Below are 23354 nucleotides of genomic sequence, written 5' to 3' on the forward strand. Positions count from 1 at the left end.
AGTTTTGGGACTATGCTGTAGCTGTAGTTATACTATAACATGGTTTATATCTGTCCTCTGACAAAATTCATGCATCTTGTCATCCTATATCTTGTTCAAGGCACAGGCTACAGAGCTGTTAAGGAGTTCTTTCTGCCTCTGTGTTTAAGAGAAAAGATATTTTAAAAATAAAAGATGTGTTAACTCCATGAGAACAGATCAGGAGAAAGGACAGACCAGATTATTTGGATCTGGTGAGATAGAGAGGAAGGCAGGGAAGCAGGTATTACATACCACAGAACAGCTGTGTGAAGCCTTCTGAATTGGTACGCGAGTCCTTTCTGATACACCACTGTGTCATTTAGCATAAGCAAGTCTGCCATGCTGTGGTGAGGTGTGTGGGGGCTGTAAAGTTCCCAAAGGTCTGCTGTACCGAACTGCTGTATCCTGCTGCTGCTGTTTGGCTTTGGAGTTTTGTAAACTCCCAAATATATGTGATTGACCTGCTGGTATCCTGGTTATGGCTAACAGTATTACTGGGCCTTGTTTTACTCCAACAGTGTTCATAAGAGCGGACAATTCATGCACTATGTTAGACTATGTTTCATTAACTTGCAAGTCTCTCTCTCATTTCCAGTTGCCATCTTCTAAATGGATTCCAGTGAATTTTCGGGATCTTTGGACCCCCTGTCCTTGCCTGACAAACCGCTTATTGGTGATCTCCCTGCTGACATGGAGTTTGGGGAAGATCTCCTGGGCTCCCAAACAGCTTCTACCCAGGAAGTTTCAGTTCTTCAGCCCCCTGACTGGGATCAATCCAAGCAGATGACTGCAGATGGGGACTTGGACCTTCTAGTGAAAGCAGACAGCCTGTCTGAACTAAACAAATCAAATGACCTCGTTCTAGATAAACCTAGTGTCTTGGATATGCTGGAGAAACCTGATGTCTTAGATGACTTGGATAAAACTGCTGACTTGATGGAGCTAGATAAATCAGAGGGTCTGGATGGGCTGTATAAGGCACATCCTTCCCAGGATGTGGAGGATGGACCGGCAGACTCCTCTGCCCTCTCTAGAGAAGCCCTTGTTCCAGAAACATGGAAAGAAGGGGAAGATGCACCAAAAAATGATTCTGGGGACCTAAAGGAAGATGGTGCTGCTGCTATTTCTGCACTGTCTGATGACAACACCCCTGAGTCACCCCAACAGCCTGTTCCTGACTCTGGGGACCTCAGCAGTGCCCCAGCCACAGAAGAAATCACAGCACAATCCTCAAGTCCACCAATGGCGCACCCCCAACTCAGTCTTAAACAGACAAAGAAGACAAGGTTGAAGGCACCAAGGAAAAGCTCACCCATGCAGAGGGAAGGGCTGGCAGGGGAAGCAGAGGTGGAACTGAGCCCAGACAACAGTACTGCAGCTTTGCCTCCTGGGCCCATGGAGGAAAACCAGGCAGAGGAAGGGGATGATAGTGGAAACAACTTGCTTAAAGAAAGTAGTGTACTGAAAGCACAGGAAGCCTCACCACCAGCAGGTAGGTTGTTATCTCTGCAGAACTTAGCTTCCTTTTGCTCAGGGGGTTATACTGCTGCACATTGCTGAAGCTGGAGTCTGTTTTGCACTCCAGCTTTTCCCATCGTCCCCTGCTATGGAAATTGTCAATGCTACTGATGGACTAGATTTGAGGAAAGTGTCTTGCTTACAGGGAATAATGCTCTGGAAGCTGCTTCCTTGGTGCACATAAGCTCTTGCTCTGGCTTTCATAGCTTTAACTTTGATTTTCAATGCTTGTGTCAGCTAGGAGCTTCCCTGATAAAGCTGCGGCTGCGCGTCAGCTTAGCTCACACTCTTCAGCATTGGAGTCTTTGCTGGAACTGAGGGTCACCAGGAGAAGGTATTTCCAATAGGCAAAGTCCTTCTACCCAGTCTGGCCATTCTCAGGAGATGCTCAGTCTCAGGCAGAAGCAGTTGGATCAACTGCCCAGCATGCCTCCCCCATACAGGGAGGTCTCCCCCTTACAGGACTTCTCCCAAGCTGTGTGTTTGGATCTCTAACTACAGGTGGTGAGTTTAGGAGCTTTCCTGTGTCTGATCACCACCAGAACTGTGCTTGTTAGCCAGGACTGTCTGAGGCTTCATGTGCAGACTGACCCAAAGGGTGGCTGCATTTGAAGAACACCTGCACCTGTCCTCTTCTGTTGGAGAAAAGCAAGATGTTAGATGCAAGCTTATTGTGTGCTTCTGTTCCAGGAGAAGGTCTGTCTGGGAAGGGAAGCGAGCTGCCAACTGAGAAGGTGAGGAGAATGCAGTCAAGTACATATGCTACAGGAGCACAGAGGGTGGCTGGCTGTTGTCAGACTCTGTGAGGGACACTGGCTGTCTCATCACCCCTCTGGGAAGGAGTTTGCATGTCTCCTGTGATGGAGTGATCCCTGCGCGCTGCCACTGTGCTGTAATGTGGCTTCAGTGTGTCCCTGCTACCCCCAGCTAGAATGTCATTCTCATAAGCCTACTTCCCCCTCGCCCCCATCTTGCCAACTCTGGTCAGGTATCCATGGAGTTTTATCTGTTTTCGGCCTAGTTATTGGGAAAGCAAATTGCAGAAGCTGGAATTCCACCATGATCTGGGATATTTATCCATGGTTGTCCTAGCAGATGGTTAGCCTAAGTATTTTCTGAATGTTTTCTAGGAGCAGAAAAGAAGTGAAAGAGCCAGAAGATCAGAAACTGCCAGGCCTGAAACTGTGAACTCCTCTGAGAGCAGTGAGTAACTAGGGCTGGCCAATGCCTGTTTTCAGCCAGAGAGCAGGGCTCAGGCTGGTTGCGGGCAGGTAGTTCATGGTGTGAGTACGGTGGGAACTCTGGAGCTTCTGTGCATACTTTCCTCCTACGCAGGACAGGTCCCTTCACCCCATGAGTCTTCATCCTGGGATACTTGCCTTGCTTTCTCAGGGCACTTAGGTTGAAGGGAAGGTTTTTACGGTGTAGTAAATACAGGTAGTGTTTTTACAGTGGTGTGTGGACACCAAGCACCAAGTAATAGGATGAGACTCTGGGGTTGTTACCAGGAAATCTATCTTCCATCTCTTCAGCCAGGAACCTTTGTCTCTATGGCAGCAGGCTGGCTGAAGGAAGGTTGCATTTTGGGAATTTTCCTGCAGAAGTATGTGAAGTCTCTGTTCTTTGAGACGTTGAGTGTCACCCTGCCATTCCCTAGTATTTTTATGTTGCTCCTTCATTGCCAGCTTGTTCCCTTTAAGGTCTACTGGTTCTTGGAGGGTTTTCTGCTGTAAGTGTTCACACTTTGGGCTTCTGCTCGACCTTGGCAAATCATTACTTCCTAGAGAGGAATTGTACTTACGCCTAGTTTGCTTAAAGACCTCCTGACTCATCTCCAATTCCAAAAGAATATCTTTTAAGGGTCCCTTTATCATTCCACCCAGACAGGTACAAAGCATGTAGAAGGACTCCAGAAAGGTGACCCCAGAAAGCCTCAGTATGTGTCTCATGGCAGAGGTTTCTCTCTCAGTTCCTAATCAGGGATTTCTGTGCATCTTTATCTGCTGCCTTGCAGTTCCAGTCTCTGACGAAGATTCTGATGCAATGGTGGATGATCCCAACGATGAGGATTTTGTTCCTTTTCGTACCCGACGCTCAACTCGCATGTCTTTACGCACTCAGATGGCTCAGCGAGCTGCCCGCTCTACTGTCACCAAGATGACTTGTGCCAACTGCCGGACCCCACTGCAGAAGGGCCAAACTGCCTACCAGCGTAAAGGGCTCCCTCAGCTTTTCTGCTCCAGCTCCTGTCTCACCACCTTCTCAAAAAAACCACCTGGCAAGAAGATATGCACCTTCTGTAAAAAGTGTGTGTTCATTCCACTTTCCTCAATACTCCCGCACTTGTAACCCCATTCACCTGCCCCACAGCCCTACCTGCCAGTCCCCATCCCTGTGACTCTGTTTCCCATTCACCCACATCACTCCTGCCCACTGCCAGCTGCTGCCCCATGTCTTCCTTCACACACTGCATATCCCATGCTCCCTACACCCACTTCACATTATGGCCTTTCCCTGCCTGCCCCCAGGCTTAGTGCCCCATACCCCAGCCTCCTCTCAAAACAACCTCCCGCATGCTCTGTCTTCAGGCACCACCCCTATGGGCCAGGACAGAAGCTGCTGTGAGAGTTCTTGCCACCCTTTTGGGACACCAGAAAGTCCCATGCATTGCAGTGTGCCATCCTGTCCCTTTGTGGCAGGACTGGTGCGTCCCTGCACTAACACATCCTGTCCTGATCCCTAGGGAGATCTGGAACACCAAGGACTCTGTGGTTGCCCAGATCGGTTCAGGTGGCTCTTTCCATGAATTCTGCACCTCTGTCTGCCTCTCTCTCTATGAGGCCCAGCAGCACAGACCAGCACCTCAGTCCGCAGATGCCTCGGACACCAGCCGCTGCAGTGTCTGCCACAAACCTGGCGAGGTAAACGAATCCCTTGTCCTTCCCATGTCCTGGATGAGGTGCTTGTGACCTGCAGCACTTGACTGTGCCTGGGACCATCACAGGACATTCATTTGCCAGCTTCTCTTGTGGTGTGAGGCCTCAGCCCCTGAGCTGGCTTGGGCTCACTCCCACGTCCTTCCTTGTTACTGTGAACTAGCCCTTATTCCAGCAGAAGAAATAAGGCTTCTGCTTCTCCCCGCGCTGAAGCTCTTTGCTTCCTGCCACTCCAGCTTCCCAGTTGCTCTACTGACTTTTGGTGAGGGAGGCCAGCCTGAGTCCACACCAGCTTCCAATATGGCACTTGCCTGAGTTTTAGCCTAATAATCTGTTATCCCACGGGCTGTGATAGTAGTGGTGCACAGGTGTTGGAAAGAGGCACAGGGTGGTTTGGGGGAGTGACAGCAATCATGTCTCTGCAGATCCAGCATGAGGTCAGCAATGGGAACGTGGTTCACCGCATTTGCAGTGATGCCTGCTTCACCAAGTTCCGGGCCACCAAGGGGCTGAAAACTAACTGCTGTGACAACTGTGGACTTTACATCTACAACAAGGGCTTGCCCCTGGAGTACCTCTTCCATGAAGGCCAGCAAAAACGCTTCTGCAACTCTGCCTGTCTCAACAGTTACAAGAAGGTGTGTGGAGTCAGCTGCCTGGCGTGGGGGGCCTCTGTGGGTTCACAGCTCCTTTACTTGGTGTGGCACAGGGCACTTTATGCAATAGCAGGTGACTTGAATCCCCTTGGCCTTTTATTGCTGACAAAACATTTAAGAGATTGCTGTGAAGAAACTTTGAAGCAGGCAAACAGAATTTATTCATTCCACGTGGGGCCTATCTTGGATCTGAGCACAGGTTAGGCACTCAGTAAGCTGGACTGTGCAGCGACACTGGTATGTGCAGTTAGCTTGGGCTGGGTTCTTTTGGATGTCTCCCCAAAGCTTGGCTGGATATGTTCCTCTGTGGCCTGAGAAGGCTTCACTTAACTGTCGTCTTGGGATTGCCAAGCTCTGTATTCCTGCCAAGGTACCCTTGAAATGAGAAGGTGAAGTGCCAAAGGCAGCCTTTTTTGCTACCACCACCCGAACCTGCAGACTGTGAGCCTGGCTCTGGCATCAGGCGTTCCCTGCAGGACAGCTGCCCTGTGGCGGATACAGTAGTGGGGTGGGATATGAGGGTCAGACCTCGCCGGCTGTGGTGGTCTCCCTGGCAGCTCTGTTCTGCTCTGTGTTTGCAGAAGAACACTCGGGTCTACCCATGCATGTGGTGCAAGACATTGTGCAAGAACTTCGACATGCTGCCCAACGTGGATCGCAGTGGCAAGATGGGCCTGTTCTGCTCCATTTGCTGCACTACCTCCCACAAAGTGAAGCAGTCAGGCTTGGTTGGTAAGAGCACCTATGTACAGGGAATCAGTCACCTCTCCACTCCAACTCCTTCCTTGGTACTATTTATTACTTGTGGATGAGACTGGAAAGAAGGCATGTTGATTGCTTGGGGAGGAGTCCAGTGAGACAAGTAGAAGGAGATTTGGAGAGGGAGGAACCCTCACAGCATGTAGACATCTTAATACTGAGTAGTGTATGTTGCTGTTCTTGACAATGCAGTAAGCAGTTGTAGTGCCATACTGTGCTGGCATAGCCTTTTCCATTACACAGAGTAGCAGGGTGTCCCGGAATGAGTGTGGTCTCTGGTGCAAGTATTGCAGCCTGTTTTGTCCAAATTCCTGTAGAGCCAGGGTCACTTCCTTGAACCACTCTGCTCTCCATCCATGTTTAACATTTCTGACCTAGCAGAATCTGGTGCTTTTAGTTTCCTGATGTTCTTGTCCCTTGCTTTTTGATAATAGCTTGACAGACTGAGGATGAGTGAGTAGCTTGCATGCCATCCTCAGAATCCAGTCCCACGTCCTGTGCTGCTGCCCTCACCAATTCCTGTCTGTTTCATCAGGTCCCCCTAGACCCTGCAGCTTCTGCAGAAAGAGTTTATCTGAACCCTGCTATTACAACAAGACAGACCGGGTTGTCTACCAGTTCTGCAGCCCCAGCTGCTGGACCAAATTCCAGGTACTGAAATATTATTCATGCTGGGCTGGGCTGTAGAGCTCATGCCTCCTTTCACACTTAGCAGAGGCTCCACCTTCCTCAACCTCCTCAGGGAGGGTCCATAAGAAAGTCTCTGCTGGAGCACAAGAGTTGCAGTGACTGTAGTTGCCAATCACTCAGTCTTGACCTTATCACCCTCTTCCTCCATTGGGATAAGACGGGCTGTAATTCACTCCTGTCTGTCAGGTTATGCCCAGTGGGAGTGCAGTGTAGAGCTGTGCTCCCTGAGTGGTTTAGGATGTAGTGGCCTTACAAGGGCACGAGGAAAAGCACAATTAAGTTAGCAAAGCAAGTGGGCACCTGCTAGTGGGGTGGAAGGGGGCAGAGCTGCCCTCTGAGCCAGGTGTCACCAAGGAACTTATATCTTCTAGGATGTGTTGTCTAAAAATTGACAACCAGCAGGCCTGGATACCTCATGTTTACTAATCCGTAAATGCTTGACTGGTGGTTTTTAATCTTCTGATGTTAAGTTTCAGCACATGTGAAATGTTTGTGGTGTTCAAAGGCAACTGGAAGAATATTAGTTTTGTACAGCTGTCAAATAACAAAGCAATAGTCAGGAAGACCTGGGAAACTTAGGCTAGGACATGTCTTGGGCAACTGAGAAAACTTACAGAATCTAGAGGCAGAGAGTTAGTTACTGGCAGTTGCAGCATCTGGTTTTGGGATTTAGTTTTTTTATTGTGATTTTTGTGTTGGATTTTTTTGTTGTTGTTTTTTGTTTGGTTGGTTTTTTAATAAATCCCTGATGTAATCCTTCGCTGAGATCACAAATGGTGTTGGTAGGGTAGCTGTAGAATTTCTGCAGTTGTAGACTTCATAAGACTTGAATCATAGAATGGTTTCATTGGAAGGGACCTTTAAAGGTCATCTAGTCCAACCCCTCTGCAATGAGCAGGGACAACTCCAAGCAGGGACATCTCCAACAGTTGCTCAGAGCTCCATCCAACCTGACCTTGAATGTTGCCAGGGTTGGGGCATCTACCACCTCTCTGGGCAACCTGTTGCAGTGTTTCACCACCCTCATTGTAAAAAATTTCTTCCTTATATCTAGTCTAAATCTACCCTCTTTCAGTTTAAAACCATTACCCCTTGTCCTATTGCAACAGGCCCTGCTAAAAATTTGTCCCCGTCTTTCTTATAAGCCCCCTTTAAGTATTGAAAGGGGCTGCAATAAGGTCTCCCCAGAGCCTTCTCTTCTCCAGCCTGAGCAAGCCCAACTCTCTTAGCCTTTCTTCATGAGAGGTGTTCCATCCCTTTGATCATCTTCATGGCCCTCCTCTTGACGCACTCCAACAGGTCCATATCTTTCCTGTGCTGAGGACTCCAGAGCTGGATGCAGTATTCCAGGTGGGGTCTCACCAGAGCAGAGGGGCAGAATCACCTCTCTTGACTAGCTGGCCATACTTCTTTTTGGGCAGCCCAGGATATGGTTGGTGTTCTGGGCTGCGAGCACGCATTGTCAGCTCATGTCCAGCTTTTCATACCAGTACCCCCAAGTCCGTCTCCGCAGGGCTGCACTTCCCTTCCATCACCCAGCCTGTTTTGATACTGGAGGTTGCCCTGACCGAGGTGCAGGACCTTGCACTTGGCCTTGTTGAACCTCATGAGGTTCACACAGGCCCACTTCTCAAGTTTGTCCAGGTCCCTCTGGATGGCATCCTGTCCCTCAGGCGTGTCAGTTGCACCACTCAGCTTGATGTCATCTGCAAATTTTCTGAGGGTGCACTCGATCCCACTATGTCATTGATGAAGATATTAAACAGTACTGGTGCCAGTACGGACCCCTGAGGGACACCACTTGTCACTGATCTCCATCTGGACATTGAGCTGTTGACCACTACCCTCTGGATGTGACCATTCAACCAATACCTCATCCGCCGAACAGTCCACCCATCAAATCTATATCTGTCCAATTTAGAGAGAAGGATGTTGTGGGGGACCATGTCAAAGGCCTTACAGAAGTCCAGATAGATGACATCTGTAGCTCTTCCCTTGTCCACTGATATAGTCACTCCATCATAGAAGGCCACTAGGTTGGTCAGGCAAGACTTGCCCTTGGTGAAGCCGTGCTGGCTGTCTCGAATCACCTCCCTGTCCTCCATGTGCCTTAACATAGCTTCTAGGAGGATCTGTTCCATGATCTTCCCAGGCACAGAGGTGAGGCTGACAGGGCGGTAGTTCCCAGGGACCTACCTTCTACCCTTTTTAAAAATGGGTGCAATGTTTCCTTTTTTCCAGTCACCAGGGACTTCACCTAATTCACCTAACTGGAATTATTGCCATGTGAAATCAGCATTGTAACGTATAGTAAACCCATGCATAACCTGCATTAGGAGCTGTCTTGCTGGCAGATCTCAGAACACACTTGTCAAAGAAAAAACACTGAAAAGAGTGTTTCAAGATGGCTTCTTGGGGATCAGTATTAAGTCCAAGGAGTTCAACATCATCATCAGTCATCTGGCAATAAAGTGAAAGTAAGCGTGATAAAATTTTGCAGATGAAACAAAAACTGGTGAAGTGTTAACTCATGCTGAGGTCAGGGCAGTCATTAGAAAGCAAAGCAATTGGATTGCTTGACAAGACTGGTTCCTTCTAACGTGTGCACAGTTCAGTGCAAGATCCTGTATCAGCCTTACTCAAGTAGTATGGGGATGTAAGTCCTGGGAAAATAAGGATTTTGAAAAGGCCCTGGGATTACAGTGGATAAGCCATTCAGTATGAGTGTCTTAGTTTACAGCCACAGAGGGAAGGATTAATTAAGTTACTGCCAGTACAAGCAGAGGAACAGGGAGTTAAAGTTTGGGGGCTAGGGAGCAAAAGAGCTACCTAGAATGTTGCACACATAGGAAGGGTGTTCATCCAATGTCCACTTTATTTTCAATGTTGAAGAAAAATTGGAAATATGCTGAAAAAAGACAGAAAAATTACATTTGGGCTTGAAAAATGCATGTACTGAGGCAGTTGCAGAGCACCTTGTCTGAGGTTATCAGAAAGAAAACCAGGAAGATGAGTTATTAATAAATAGATCCTTGTGGACAAGACACCAAGTGCTAAATGGCTGTTTAATCTAGCAGAGGAAGAGGGATGAGAACGGCTGCTTAAATTCTGAAGTTGCATTACCTTGAAAATAGAAACCAGGCACCTGTGCTTCAAGATCTTTTAGAGAAATTCTCAGAAGAGGTAGTGGAGACCCCATCTCTTAATGTTTTCAAATCCAGAGGGGTAGCAGCTTGAAAGCTTGCCTTCCTGTGAAGAACTGAACCCAGTACACTGGAAGCAAAGTGAAATTGCTCAAGAATCTGCTCTCCAGGAGCTTGAGACATGATCTGATGGACTGACTATGAGTCACTGACAGTGGCAGCAAGTGCAGGTCTGAGCCCGGGCAGATGGACTGCTGTGAATGGTGGAGGAGGCAGGAGGTGGTAGCAGTGTGAAGTGGGTGCTCGCTGCCCTCTGTGTGCCTCTCCCTCCATGAGTTGTCTGTCTCCTGCAGCGAACCAGCCCGGAAGGTGGGATCCACCTCAACTGCCATTATTGCCACAATCTTTTCAGCGGGAAGCCGGAGATCCTAGACTGGCAGGTGAGGACTTTCCCCAGGGGGATGTTGAGGCTGAGGCCAACCCCGGTGAGGACCACAGGGCTCCTTTCTCTCCCTGCTCAAAGCAGAGCTCCTTCTGTGCCAGTGCTCTGAATGCCTTAGCTGCAGAGACATGCCTGGAGACTGTGCGCAGAGTGCTGCACTCCTGATGTTCAGCAGGACGTCAGAAGGGCAGGAGGAGACCACTTCTGCCAAACCCCATGCCAGGAGAGCTGTGGACTTGGCTCAGCCTGGTAGTCCTACTCTTGCTTCCCCAAGAAGTGTGGGGACCTCCTGCCAGCCTGGCTGACCTGGTGGCGGTCTCTTTGGCAGGACAAGGTGTATCAGTTCTGCTGCAAGGACTGCTGCGAGGACTTCAAGCGGCTGCGTGGGGTGGTGTCTCAGTGTGAGCACTGCAAGCAGGAGAAGCTGCTGCATGAGAAGATTCGCTTCTCTGGAGTGGAGAAGAACTTCTGCAGCGAAGGTACTTGGGGAAGACGTGGGAGAGGCAGACCCCCCCATGCCAGCCCATGCTGGGGGAGAAGAGAGCATGGAGAGGAACAGAGGGGAGACTGTCTTAGCCAGGCCCTGGGGCGAGAGCCTTGCCATGCAGTGAAGGGAGGACTGTTGTGGGGATGGCTTGCTGTCCAGCCAGGCCCTAGGGCAAGATCTTTACCATTCATTGTGTCCTTGGGGAGGGCTTTCTCACAGCTTTTCTCTCTCTGGGGGCTGGGGAGACAGCAGGTGGCAGCTCCGCTCCTCCTGTCATCATGCACTTCTACGCTCTTGCGTCTGGGCTGGCCTGACCTGGCCTTGCCCTGCCTGCTGGGTTCCTGCACACAGGAGGTTGGAGTCAGACTCTTCCTAGAAGCATGGAGGTGAGAGATGGCAAGTCCCCATGAGGTCCCATCTTATCCCAGCCCCAGGGGCCAGTGCTGGATTGTTCCCTACAGTGTGTTGCGTGTGCTCTGTTGTCTCCGCAGACCTGGATTCTGGTCATGTTTGGGTCAGGGAGGCCCCCAGTTCATCCTGGGAAGGTTTCACTCCTATTGTTTCTCCGCAGGGTGTGTGCTTCTTTACAAACAGGATTTCACCAAGAACCTGGGCCTGTGCTGCATCACCTGCACCTACTGTTCTCAGACCTGCCAGCGGGCGGTCACCGAGCAGCTGGAGGGCAGCACCTGGGACTTCTGTAGTGAAGACTGCAAAAGCAAATACTTGCTCTGGTACTTCAAGGTCAGTATTGGCACTGGCAGCTTGTGCTAAGTGCTGTGGTGGGCACAGCACCCAGATAAGTGGGCATTGCACTGAGGAAGTTCGCACTGCTGGAGTCTGGCTGGCACTGCTGCGGAGAACCTGGCACTGCTGGAGTCCTGCCTGGTAATGACGGGACACTGCTACGGGGAAGCTTACGTAGCTGGAGTCCCCAGCTGATCCTGCCAGAGCACTGCACTGAGGAAGCTCACAGTGCTGGATCCGCGGCTAGTGCTGCTGTGAGAAGTTCGCACCGCTGGAGTCCCCGGCTGGCACTGGCAGGGCACTGCTGTGGGGAAGCTCACAGCACCTTGCTATGTGCACCTTTCACTGGAGAGTTGTGTTGCACTCGGAGGGGGTGTGGTTAGTTACTCGTTGTTTCTCTCCTGCTGATGCGGGCTTTAGGCAGCTCGGTGCCATGCCTGCAAGCGTCAGGGGAAGCTGCTGGAAACCATCCACTGGCGGGGGCAAATCAAACACTTCTGCAACCAGCAGTGTCTGCTGCGATTTTACAATCAACAGAACCAGCCCAACCTGGACACGCAGAAGGGGCCCGAGAGCCTGCTGAACAGTGAGTAGGAGGGAGGGAGGGGACCTGCATAGCTCAGTCTGAGAGACACAGGGAAGACTGAACAGCGAGGGGTGGAAGCTTCGTGCCCGGGACTGGATGAGACGCTAGGGAACAATCCTGCACTGGCCCTTGGGGGGGAAAGGACGGAGTGGGACCTAATGGGGCTTCTCCATCTCTAACGTCTATGGTTCTATGACACACAGGGCCCAGACGGGAGGAGCCGGTGCCAGCGTGCTGCCTGTAGCTCACACTCTTAGCGAGGATACTCAGGGATTTAACATCCTCATGTTGCCAGCGGAGAGCTCGATTTACAGGGTTAGGGGACAGCGTGGTTTGGCATGATAATCCACTTGCAGCCCCACACCACCTCCAAGCTGTGACCTTCTCAGATCTCATAAGCTAATCAGGATTGGGCCAGGTCAGTGCTTGGATGGGAAACATTCAAGGAAAACACAGGGTGCTGCAGGAAGTGGTGCTGGTGATGCTGTAGGTGGGCTCTCCTCAGCCAGACCTGAACCTAGAACGATCTTGAGGGAGCGCTGAGCTGCTGGAGGCACTCTGTCTTGTGATGTTAGATTGGAGTCCTACCACTTACCCAAAGATCGCTGCAGCTTTGGGGAGTTGCCAACCCCGTGTCCCGGATAACCCTATTCTGCATCTGTGGAGTTCCAGCTGGAGAGGAGATTTTGACTGCCTGTTGCCCCATATCCTATCATTAACTTGAGCCAGTTGCTTATGGAAGATTGCAAAGTGCTTTGGGGTCCCTCAGGATGGAAGGTGCTCGTAGTGACAGTGACAAGACATCGCTTGGCCTCGGACTCTCGCATAGTCTCATTTTGCTTGGTCTTTCATAGGCCATGATCTTCTAGGTAATCTGTGATCTAGTTAAAATGCCTGCAGCTTATGTTTGGACTCACTTCAGTGCATCAAACTTCGACAGATACCTGGATCACAGGCTCAGGGCTTTGCTGCCCTCCCTGGGATTTCATGAGGTGTAAAACCCTGACTAGGGTGCACCAAGGAGGGGAAACCAAGACAAGGACCTTCCCGTGAGAGACTTCATCCTCCATCTCCAGACTCTTCCTGGTTCCTCTCCTGACAGCAGTGGGCTGATTGCAAGACAGGGGAAGCCCTGGATGTCAGTGCTGCTTAGACAGCAAAGCAGAGGTGCTCTGCCAGAAGCGGCAGGTTCCCCCAGCCAGGGGAGCCCCAGCCTGCCGTCCAAGAGCCATGTTCTGTAAAAGGCCGTGTGAGACGACGGCTCAAGTGGCAGCGCACTGAAGTGACCTGGATAAGGAACTGTTGGTTTCTGCTGGCATGGGGGTGCCCAGGGGGAGTCTGCTTGATGGGGCACAGACTGTCCGGCTGCCCAGGGGAGGAAGAGGTGTTAAACTTGCTGGCTCCTGTAGCTCACCAAGTGGTTCCACAGCCCTAGCCATGCTGTTCCATTTGTCCTCTGTTTTCAAGGCATCTCACTTGTGAGGGACCCATAACACTGCTTTTGGGACACAGGCACAGCAAGCAAGCTGTGCTTGCAGAAGGAAGCATGTTTCACACCATTTGGCCATTGTCTCCTTGGAGCCATGGACCACAAGACTGCGAAGTACCTTCAACAACAACAACCACAAGAGTCCAAGCCCCACCCTCCACCACATCTCTGGAGGCCCCCAAGAACTTCACTGTTTGGCACATGGGGCACTACCCTTCACCATGCTGCAGCTGCCTCTCCATGCACCCTGTGAGGCAGAGGACTCTGAGGACAGTCAAGGAAAAGCCCATCAGCAGTGGTGAACGCTTGGCTGAGCACAAGCTCCAGACTGCCCCAGTAGCTGCCATGCTTGGTGAATGACGCTGGTGGCACTGGGCCCTCTGTGTGTTCTGGCACACTCATCCCATGCCAATTGTGGGATAGCCATGGACATCCTTGTCCCAGGACTGCAGCATACTGCTCAGCTTGCAAAGGAAGGGTGCTGGAGCCAGGGCCTGCCATGTGTTTACACAGAGAGCTTTCCAGCCCAGCGTGCTATGCGGGGGACTTCAGGAGGAGCAACTTGTTAGTGCATGGTGAGGAACAGCTTCTGCCTGGTCCAGACAGGGTTTCCTGTGGACCTGGCAGTTGTGTTGCCAGCTCACAAGGGAGTACCTGGATTTCAGGCCCATCTTGGGCAGAGCTGCTGACTACTTGCTTCTCTTGCAGCCAGTGGTTGCCTAGAACCATTCATTCCTGTGACCCAGTGGCTGCTGCCAACCTGGTGATCCTGAGAGTGCTTGCTGATGATGAAAGTGGCCATTCCTTTGCTGGGAAAAGTTTGTGTAATGAGGGATTGAGGAGCTTTGTGCCCAAAGACTTCCAAGGGGAACTGCCTCTGCATGGGGCGGCCATCCAGCTGGAGAGGATAGAGGGCCAGAAGTCACAGTTGGTGCAGGCAATGCCTTGACAGCTCCTTGCTGGTGTTGGGATGAGAGTAAAGAACAAGATGAAGCTTTTCTGGAAGCCTGGACATGTAGTACATGGAGCTTTGTGGCAGGAGGATCTTGTTTCCCTTAGTCCTAAATCATTGGCTTGTGGGGCAGTCAACTCTGCTTTTGATTCTGCTGCAGCAGAAACTCTGCTCATAGTCTATAGCTTGTCTTTTCTCATTCAAGCCTTTGATGTCTCCCACCTAGACCCGCTGCCCATCCACTTCGGTCTCGTCAAGGGGAGTTCTTGGACCCATCAAGACCATTGCAGATCCTATGGCTGAATGCTCAGCAGCAGGCTAGGGAGCTTCCTCCAACTGGAACTTACCCACCCCTCTGTGGTGGTCAGCAAGTGGACCCTGCTGAGCCTCCAGTTGCTCAAGGGCTATCCTGCATTTCCTCGGGACAGAGGAAATCTGCAAAGTGCAAATGCCCATGTGTTGGTCCTTTGGGAGTTTGGGTCTTTCCCGGAGAGCCTATCTGTATGTAGGAGGTGCAAATGGACCCACCACTCCCTTTGGGTGCTGAGACCTGCTGCTTTCCTTGCAGGTGTCTCCTTCATGCATGGCCCACGGTTAGTCAGTGCTGTAGAAGGTAGTTCTTTTTCCCAGCCACATGGGTAACCAGGGCTCACAGGAGACTTGGATGAAGGTGCTCTTATAGCTCATCAGCCTTTGAGACGGGTGCAGGTTCTCTGCAGAGCAAATGAGCTGGAATTATCATCCAAGCCAGGATGGTATTGTCGCCACCTGAGACTAGTGTCTGCCACATGCACCTCTTACCTGCAGGTGATCCCCTCTTTCCTTAGGGGTATGGACTGCATCCCTAGGGCTGGGGCAAGCTGTCTCACTGCTTTCTGGGATATCTCATAATGCTACTAATAGCTCTGTCACCTTCTTCCTAGGGATCTCGAAGCACTTTGCCAAGTTATTTGTAGCAGGGAGATGGAGGCACAGGGAGGGGCCATGGCTCGGTACAGCAAGCCAATAGGCAGAGCTGGGAGTAGAGCCCTGGATTCCTCTCTCTACAAGGGGCTGGGATTTCTCCTGACCTGCTGTGATGGGGATGGGGTAGACTGCAAGGGAGCACAAAATGACATGGGAATGAGTTGATTTTGGAGTTGTAGCATCTTCTGAGCTGCTAGGGCTAGAGATTGTGGAAACATTAACTGTTCCTGGAGTGGCCAGGAGCAGTTTCTGGGGAGCCTGTCCCTACCCTCTGGCTGCTGCCACCTCCAGTCCCAGCAGTGGGACCTGTTGGCCCAGGAGCTCTTGGACTTAGTCATTGCTTTCTCTTACAGGTCAAACTTCAGAGCCAAAACCACCTGCCCCTTCCCCACAGAAGGCAGAGACTAACATGGTAAGGCCTGTTGGAGGTAGGAGTTTGTAAGATAGGATAAAGGGGCTGTCCCCAAAGAGAGGACAGATCTGCAATTGCTCAGGGACATTTAATCCTTCTACAGCCGATACATTTTAAGATGTCTGGGTAATGGGAGCTGATAAGAGCTGCTGGGGGAGGGCAGCATCAGCATATCTCCTGCAAGGGGGAAGAATAACCATTCCCCAGGAATCGATGATGGGCTTCAGAACAGCCTGGCACTGGCTCCTCTTTGCATAGCGCTCGCCTGTGCCTGGGTATAGTTGCTGTACCACTGTTCCCTGCTGCCCCATGGGGCAGAAGCAACCAGTGGCAGACTCCCTGCTGGCTGCTGCAGAGATGCCACACAGGCTTGCTGCCTGCCAGGAGTAGCTTGACAGTCCTTCGGCTGGGTCTGACCGTGAGAGTGTCCATGTGTGTGTTGGGGACTGCCAGGCTCCAGGAGGTGCTTTGGGAGTCTCTCCAGCTGTACCCATGGTTGGGAAATGGTGGTGCCGCCTTAGGTGGACACCAACCTTCTGCTTTCTGCGTTTCCTCAGCTGTCAGCAAAGACCTCCTCAGCCCAGATGTCTCCAGCCGCGCCACCTCCCCTGACCCCTCCGGTTCCAGCCACCCCTCGGAAAAACAAAGCTGCCATGTGTAAACCACTGATGCAGAACCGGGGTGTTTCCTGCAAGATAGAAATGAAGTCCAAAGGATGTCAGACAGGTAGGAAAACAAGACATAACTGCAGGATTACCGGGGCGTTTTGGAAAGGCAAGTGGCACATCCCTGCTCCAGACAAAATGCGAATCCAGCTTGAAATGCTGTACAGAGCAGCTGGGATTTTGGCACTGTGTTGAGGAGTCTCAGGGTAGTGCAGGGCACACACGGCAGGGCTGGAAGTAAGGAGCCTATTTCCATCAGCAGCAAAAGGAGAGACACAGAGAGCCCTGCAGCATGATCCCACCTCTTGTGGGACAACTCCTGTTCCTCTGGAGATCATGAGCTTGTCTGAGGGGCCATCTGCTGAGCAGGTTCCACTGTGCAGCTCCTGTCGGGCATGTGTTTGTGGTCTCCAGCATATGCAAGGCAACTAGACCCCTCAGCAGGGCCGCATAAGAGCAGGGCTTGCACCTCTGGCTAAGGCAGGCTCTCTTGTTGCAGGGCTGTTTGGCTTGCTGCTGCTCCAGCTCTGCCCATGAGTCACAGAAGCTGGTGGCTGGAAGGGCCATGGTGCTGCATGGCTGGGGGCATGGCAGTGCACAGTGGGGCTGGTTGGAGGAGCTGCTGGGAGCAAGCTCACTGACGTACTTCTGCTCTTGTCAGAGGCTGACTGGAAGCCCCAGGTGATTGTGTTGCCAATCCCCGTCCCGATCTTCGTGCCTGTGCCTATGCATATGTACTGCCAGAAAGTACCTGTGCCTTTCTCCATGCCTGTCCCGGTAAGCAACACACTACACCTGCTCGTGTTCTCTTACTGTCTCAGTCCTGCCTTGCTGCAGCCTCCCTGCTTCTCTGTTTGTCCTCTTCTGCCTCTGCTTTTACATCCATTGGCTGAGTGTCAGTTTTCTGCCTGGTGTGCTGCTGTTGACAGGTGCCTGTGCCAATGTTCCTGCCCACCACACTGGAGAGCACAGATAAGATTGTGGAGACCATTGAGGAGCTGAAGGTGAAGATCCCCTCCAATCCCCTGGAGGCTGACATCCTGGCCATGGCTGAGATGATTGCAGAGGCTGAGGAACTGGACAAGGCCTCCTCAGACCTGTGTGGTAGGTTCTGCCATGGCTTGGTCTGGCCCAACAGCTGGGATCATGTGGGGTTTGCCGGCTCTTGGAGCTGGAGTGTCCACCTGGTTCACAGCTCCCCCAAAGCCTTTTGAAAGGGAGCAGGGAAGAGCAAGTCCTCAGCTTCTGCTGAGGAGGTACCAGGAGGGAAGAGCTGCAGCAGGGAGCAGTGCCTGCCACTGTCCCTTTTGGGGGTGCCAGTCTTGTTGCACATGTGCAGCACTATTAGTTTATTCAGGTGGCTGTTCAGGCTCTTGCCTAAAGCAGCTTCCCAGCCAAAAGACTAGCAGTCCTGACCTCACAGGTCTTTTGACTTGGGGGCTGCATTCCTCAAGCCCCAGTGACTAGGGCTGTGGCTGAGGAGAGAACAAAGGTCCGGTGTCTCGCTGTCCAGGGAAAGCAGATGTTGCGGGGCTGCTCTGGGCACAGGACTGTGCTGCAGGGAGCCTGACTTCATTTTCCAGCTGTTACAGGGAAGACAGACAAAAGACTTTCTTGAAAGTTGGGTTTATGATCTGCCTTTGCATTGCAGACCTGGTGAGTAACCAGAGTGCAGAGGGTCTCCTGGAGGACTGTGATCTGTTTGGACCGGCACGGGACGATGTGTTGGCTATGGCTGTCAAGATGGCAAATGTCCTTGATGAGCCGGGCCAGGACCTGGAGGCCGACTTCCCTAAGAGTAAGAGCTGGGTGAAGCAGGCATGCAGGGCTGCTCATGCTGCAGCAGGGTCCTCCCACTGCCCTCGGCCGACCGTTGCCAGCAGCATTAAGAGCTGTGTGAACTTACCTCCCCATGCCCTCTGACTGACCAGGCTTGAGGCCAGGAACTGAGAGTCTTGCAGATGACTGCTCGCAGCAGGGGTGAGGAGACCACCACTTTTGAAGGAGTGTGTGTTTGTCTAGACTAACTGACCTGTTGCGAACATAGGTCTGCAGAGAAGAGGGAATGAGAAGCCGATTTTAACAGCACAGAAAGCAGGGCAGTGGCACTGGTGTGCTTATGGATGATGATTCCAGAGGATCCAGCAAGGCGAGAGAGAGACGTGGACAGGGCATGATGTCCTAGGAGATGGCAGAATTGCTGAGTGTCCATTAGCAGGCAGAAAGTGGAAGAAGAGGCAGGGACTTTCAGGAGCACAGCAGTGCTGAGGCAGGATGCTAGCAGCAAAAGACAGAGAACTGGGATGCCTGTGCCAGGCTGTCCCCAGTGCTGGCCTGGCACAAGGGGATGAGGAATGTTCCTCAGGTTTAAAAAACAAACAAAAAACTGTCAGAGGGGAGAATGTGGGGCTCTGGTTAGTCTGAGAAAGCTTAGCATCATCTGCCAGAGCTGTATTTCCTTTGGGTTGTGGCTGAAAGTTCATGCTGGGCAGTGGTGGAGGGTGTGAAGCATTGGGCTGTGTTCCACCTTCATCTTGCTGTAAGAACCAGGCCAGCACAGGGGACAGGATGAGAATTCTCAGCTGAGCCCTTCTGCCTGTGTTTCCTTTCAGACCCTCTAGACATCAACCCCAGTGTGGACTTCCTCTTTGACTGTGGGCTGGTGGGACCAGATGATGTGTCCACAGAGCAAGAACTGCCTCGTGCTGTCCGAAAGGTGAGCTCTCCGTGGGTACTGCCTGCTTAAAGCTCTTTGGGTTTGGAGTGGGAGCTGTCGTCTGGGATATATGAGGTGAAGTGTACCAGAAGCTTTCGTGTGCTGGGGAGGTTGTGCCCTCTCCCTTCAGGGCATGCCTGGCCTGTGGCTACTCCTTGAATGAAAATACTTGCCTGTCACTTCAGAGGAGCTTTGAATGCCACGGGTCATATGAGAGCTGACCTCTTTCCTGCCTGTGGTCCTCATAACTAATGGGCCTTGTTGGTTTGGCTGTCAGCAGAAAGATGCCTGCTGGCATGGGCACAGGCACACTGGGAGAGAGCTGGCAGTCAGCAGGTCTGAGGCATGGCCACGACTCTTGCATCTGTCCCAGGTAGGTCCCCAGTCTCACAGTACACCTCTCTGCAGGGGCAGAAGCGTCTGGTGCTCTCTGAAAGCTGTTCCCGGGACTCAATCAGCAGCCAGCCCAGCTGCACAGTGCTGAACTACTCATATGGTGTGAATGCCTGGAAGTCTTGGGTGCAAGCCAAGTATGCAGGGGGAGAGACCAGCAAGGGAGAGGAGCTACGCTTTGGCCGTAAGTGCCCTGTCTGGATGGGGTGGAGGGGCAGAAACTTCCCAAAAGCTGGGTCTCAAGATGTTGAGGTGCTCCTGGCCTTGCAGGCTATTGTCTGAGGCTGCTGTGCTTGTCTTCACAGCCAAGCCCATGAGGATCAAGGAAGACATCTTGGCCTGCACAGCAGCTGAGCTCAACTATGGCCTGGCCCAGTTTGTCAAGGAGATAACACGGCCCAATGGGGAGCGCTATGAACCGGACAGCATCTATTATCTCTGCCTTGGCATCCAGCAGGTGAGGGAGGGCTTACTGCCCTCACGTCCTCCACAGCCAAACTTGGGGGTCAGATCTGGTGAGGGGAGCTTGTATCCTTTATTCTGCCTTCTGGGGACCCAGAGAGGCTTACTGGACTCTGCTTCAGTGCCTCACCCCAAGACAGCAGCCCACCTGGTTCAGTCTTTGTTCCCAAGCCCAGCGTGTAGGGTGGCAGCTGTTCCCCAGCCTTGCACCCTTCTTGCACATCCTTGAGGAGGGCTGGGAGATCTCCCCAAACTCAGTCCCTTCTTCAGCACCAAGTCTGCTTTGTCATGCCCTGGGGTTTTCCTTACAGCTCTCAGAAGTGGCTGGTTTTAGGAGTCTGCCCTGCAGCTCTGGTTGTACAAGGGGAGGTGTTCTGCATGTATACCCTGGGCTCTCTGGGGAGGGTTTGCATTCTAGGTGCTGCTGTGTCTCTCTTGACTGTGTGTTCTGTCCTTCCTAGTACCTGCTCGAGAACAATCGTATGGTGAATATATTTACAGACCTGTACTACCTGACCTTCGTGCAGGAGCTGAACAAGTCCCTGAATGGCTGGCAACCCACAATCTTACCAAATAGTATGTGTCTCCAGAGTAGCTTCAGTCACCACACGTACCTAGTTTGTGCTTCTAGCCTTGGATCCTCCAGTATGATTGTGCTCCCCCAGCCTCAACCCTGTTACTTGGCATAGGCAGCATGGTCCCACTGTGTCTTGGGGTCATACTGACCCATACCGACAGCAGAACCAGCCTGGTTTACGCCTCAGCAGCTTCTGTTGCCCAGAGTTAGGGTAGCTGGGAGCAGAGCACGGCTGCTTTGTGTCCTGGGGCAGTTTGAATCTTTACAGCATTTCACAGTGATGTCTCCATCATTTGGCAAAGAGGATACCAAATCAGGAGGCATGCTGGCTCATGTCTTTGTGTTCCCAGCACATGGGCAAGCCCTGCACACTGTGCTAAGTGTTGGCCAGGGTTGCTGTGCTGCCGCCTTGTGAGCAGACTAACTTAGAGCTCTGCAGAGGCTTTTCATGATGCTGTGATCTGGGCTGCCTTCCCTGCTGTGTCTTGTCTGTGGTTAGTTCACAGATCCAGCCTCACCTCTGCATATTGGCTGTCCCAGGCAGAAGCATTTGGCTCCAGACCTGTGTGTCTAGGCAGGAGCTGGCCATGTCTGTCCCTGCCTACTGCTTTTCCTTCATTTCATGTTGAGTGTGGTGGAGCACTGACCCGGAGTTCACTTTGTGGCCATCTGTAGGGATGAGCGGGTAGGATTTATTTGGGTTCTGGCCTGTGGTTTGGCTGCGCTCTGGGGCAGCTTGTGGCTGGGCAGAGCCAGCATCTAGCTCTGCTGATGGCCTGGAGAAGTAACCTCGTGGAAAACAGGATGTTGTGAAGCGTCAGTCTTTTGCAGTGAGCTTGCCTGGGCAGGGTGAAGGGATTGCCACGAGGCCACTGTTGACTTGACCTGGTTCTTCCTCTGTGCATTGCAGACACAGTTTTCTCGCGTGTTGAGGAGGAGCACCTCTGGGAGTGCAAGCAGCTGGGCGTTTACTCACCCTTTGTGCTCCTCAACACTCTCATGTTCTTCAACACCAAGTTCTTCGGGCTGCAGACAGCAGAGGAGCACATGCAGCTCTCCTTCACCAACGTGGTGCGCCAGTCCCGCAAGTGCACCACAGCCCGTGGCATGACAAAGGTTGTGAGCATCCGCTACTACGCTCCTGCCAAGCAGAAGAAAGGTCGAGGTAGGGTCTGACAGAGCACCTTGCTGTCCCTTCCCCTGCCTCCCGCATCGGGTCCCAGCCATGATCCTGCTCTCTCCCCCTCTGCAGATGGCAGCTCTGGAAAGCGGAAGCGTGAGGAGGAGGTACCGATGCTGGAGCAGCGGGAGAACAGGATGAACCCGCTCCGATGCCCAGTCAAATTCTATGAGTTTTATCTCTCCAAATGGTGAGACTTTCTCCGGAGAAGGGGCATGTGGCATTTTGGAGCCATCTCTCAGCTTTGGTGGGACCCTGTGGGGTGGCTGCTGCTCTCCAAACATTTGTACTTTGAGTGTGAAGCCTTGTCCAGGGTCTGCCCTGCTTGTATAGTCAGTGGTTGAGAGAATGCTTCTCTCTGGACCCTTCCACTACTTGCCTCTCTCCAGACAGGCAGGAGTGTGCAGTATGTGTCCTGGTGCTTGGCTGGTTAGGGGCTTTGGTCCTGAGTGAGGAGCTGAAGACTCAGTTTGTGTCCTCATTCTGCCGAAGGATGAGAGGCTGTGATAAGCCTTGAGCCACCCCTTGACAACCATGAGGGCAGGCCAGGCTTTCTGAGCCCCTAGAGCTGATATCCTAGGGCTCACCTTCCTCTCTTTTTACAGCCCTGAGAGTCTGCGGAACCGCAACGATGTCTTCTACCTGCAGCCTGAACGGTCGTGCATTGCCGAGTCCCCACTCTGGTACTCAGTCATCCCCATGGACCGGAGCATGCTGGAGAGCATGCTGAACCGCATTCTGGCCGTGAGGGAGATCTACGAGGAGCACAGTCGGCTCAGCAGCCTGGAGGATGACATGGACTAAGCGTGAGGTGCTGCTGGGCTGGCTGCGCTCCAGCCCTGGATGCCTCATCTCCCTGCCTCCTGCTGCAGGGCAGGGGCCGTGCAGCATGGGAGGGGACAGTGCTGCAGCAGTGCTGTCCATTCATTGTTACTGGACTTGGACATCCCATCCTGCTCGTTACAGGCCTCTCCTACGTACGTGGCCCCCGTGCTCAGCCCTGCCTCCTGTCCCGGCTGTTGAGTGAGCCGTCTTCCCCAGGGCCAGTCCCCCACAGCACAGGGTTGACAGAGCCCCTGGGGCAGCTCCCCTTGCCCAGCCTTGTCCCTTCTTACCCACAGCCCTGACACCACCCCCATCTCCGCCTGCCCTGGGGCAGGAACCACACAATACTGCAGAGCGCTGTTTGGGACCAGTGGCCCAAAGGCTTTTAATTCCCCCTTCCTTTAGCATTCCCTTGAGAGGCTGCGAGTGGCACGACAGGAATGGTGGCTTTGCTGCTGCTGCTTTGGCAGGATGGTGTTTTCAAGGGTGGGGAAGGACCACTGGCAGCCTGAGAGCTGTTGGGTCAGGGGGAGGGCTTGTTCCCACACGGGGAGAAATTTGGGCTGGCTTCAGGGAGCAGAGGGAGCCAGTGCTGGAATGTGAGGGCAGAGACCTGGCCTCGCCACAGGGGTACCTCCCTCGTGCACAGCTGGGCTGCCTCCCTCAATTTCGTCAATATTTTCTGAATTGGCAGAAAACTGATGGAGGCTGGTCCTGTGCCAGCGTTGCCCC

General features: G+C 52.4%; 1 protein-coding gene across 1 annotated transcript; it reads left to right on the plus strand.

The window, feature by feature from the left end:
- Window positions 1-630: 630 nt before the first annotated feature.
- ZMYM3 (zinc finger MYM-type containing 3) lies at window positions 631-22628 on the plus strand. The gene is made up of 24 exons (XM_009487165.2): window positions 631-1513; window positions 2230-2273; window positions 2670-2742; window positions 3554-3845; window positions 4283-4460; window positions 4901-5113; window positions 5713-5863; window positions 6426-6541; window positions 10077-10163; window positions 10494-10644; window positions 11224-11396; window positions 11820-11985; window positions 15746-15804; window positions 16362-16530; window positions 17131-17246; window positions 17399-17573; window positions 18121-18267; window positions 19082-19185; window positions 19594-19762; window positions 19884-20035; window positions 20502-20616; window positions 21528-21782; window positions 21870-21987; window positions 22403-22628. Exons 1-24 carry the CDS (start codon window positions 631-633, stop codon window positions 22599-22601), a joined length of 4305 nt encoding a protein of 1434 aa, XP_009485440.2. The 3' UTR covers window positions 22602-22628.
- Window positions 22629-23354: the final 726 nt, after the last annotated feature.

The sequence above is a fragment of the Pelecanus crispus genome, chromosome 13, assembly GCF_030463565.1.
Source record: "Pelecanus crispus isolate bPelCri1 chromosome 13, bPelCri1.pri, whole genome shotgun sequence".
NCBI classification, from domain to species: domain Eukaryota; kingdom Metazoa; phylum Chordata; class Aves; order Pelecaniformes; family Pelecanidae; genus Pelecanus; species Pelecanus crispus.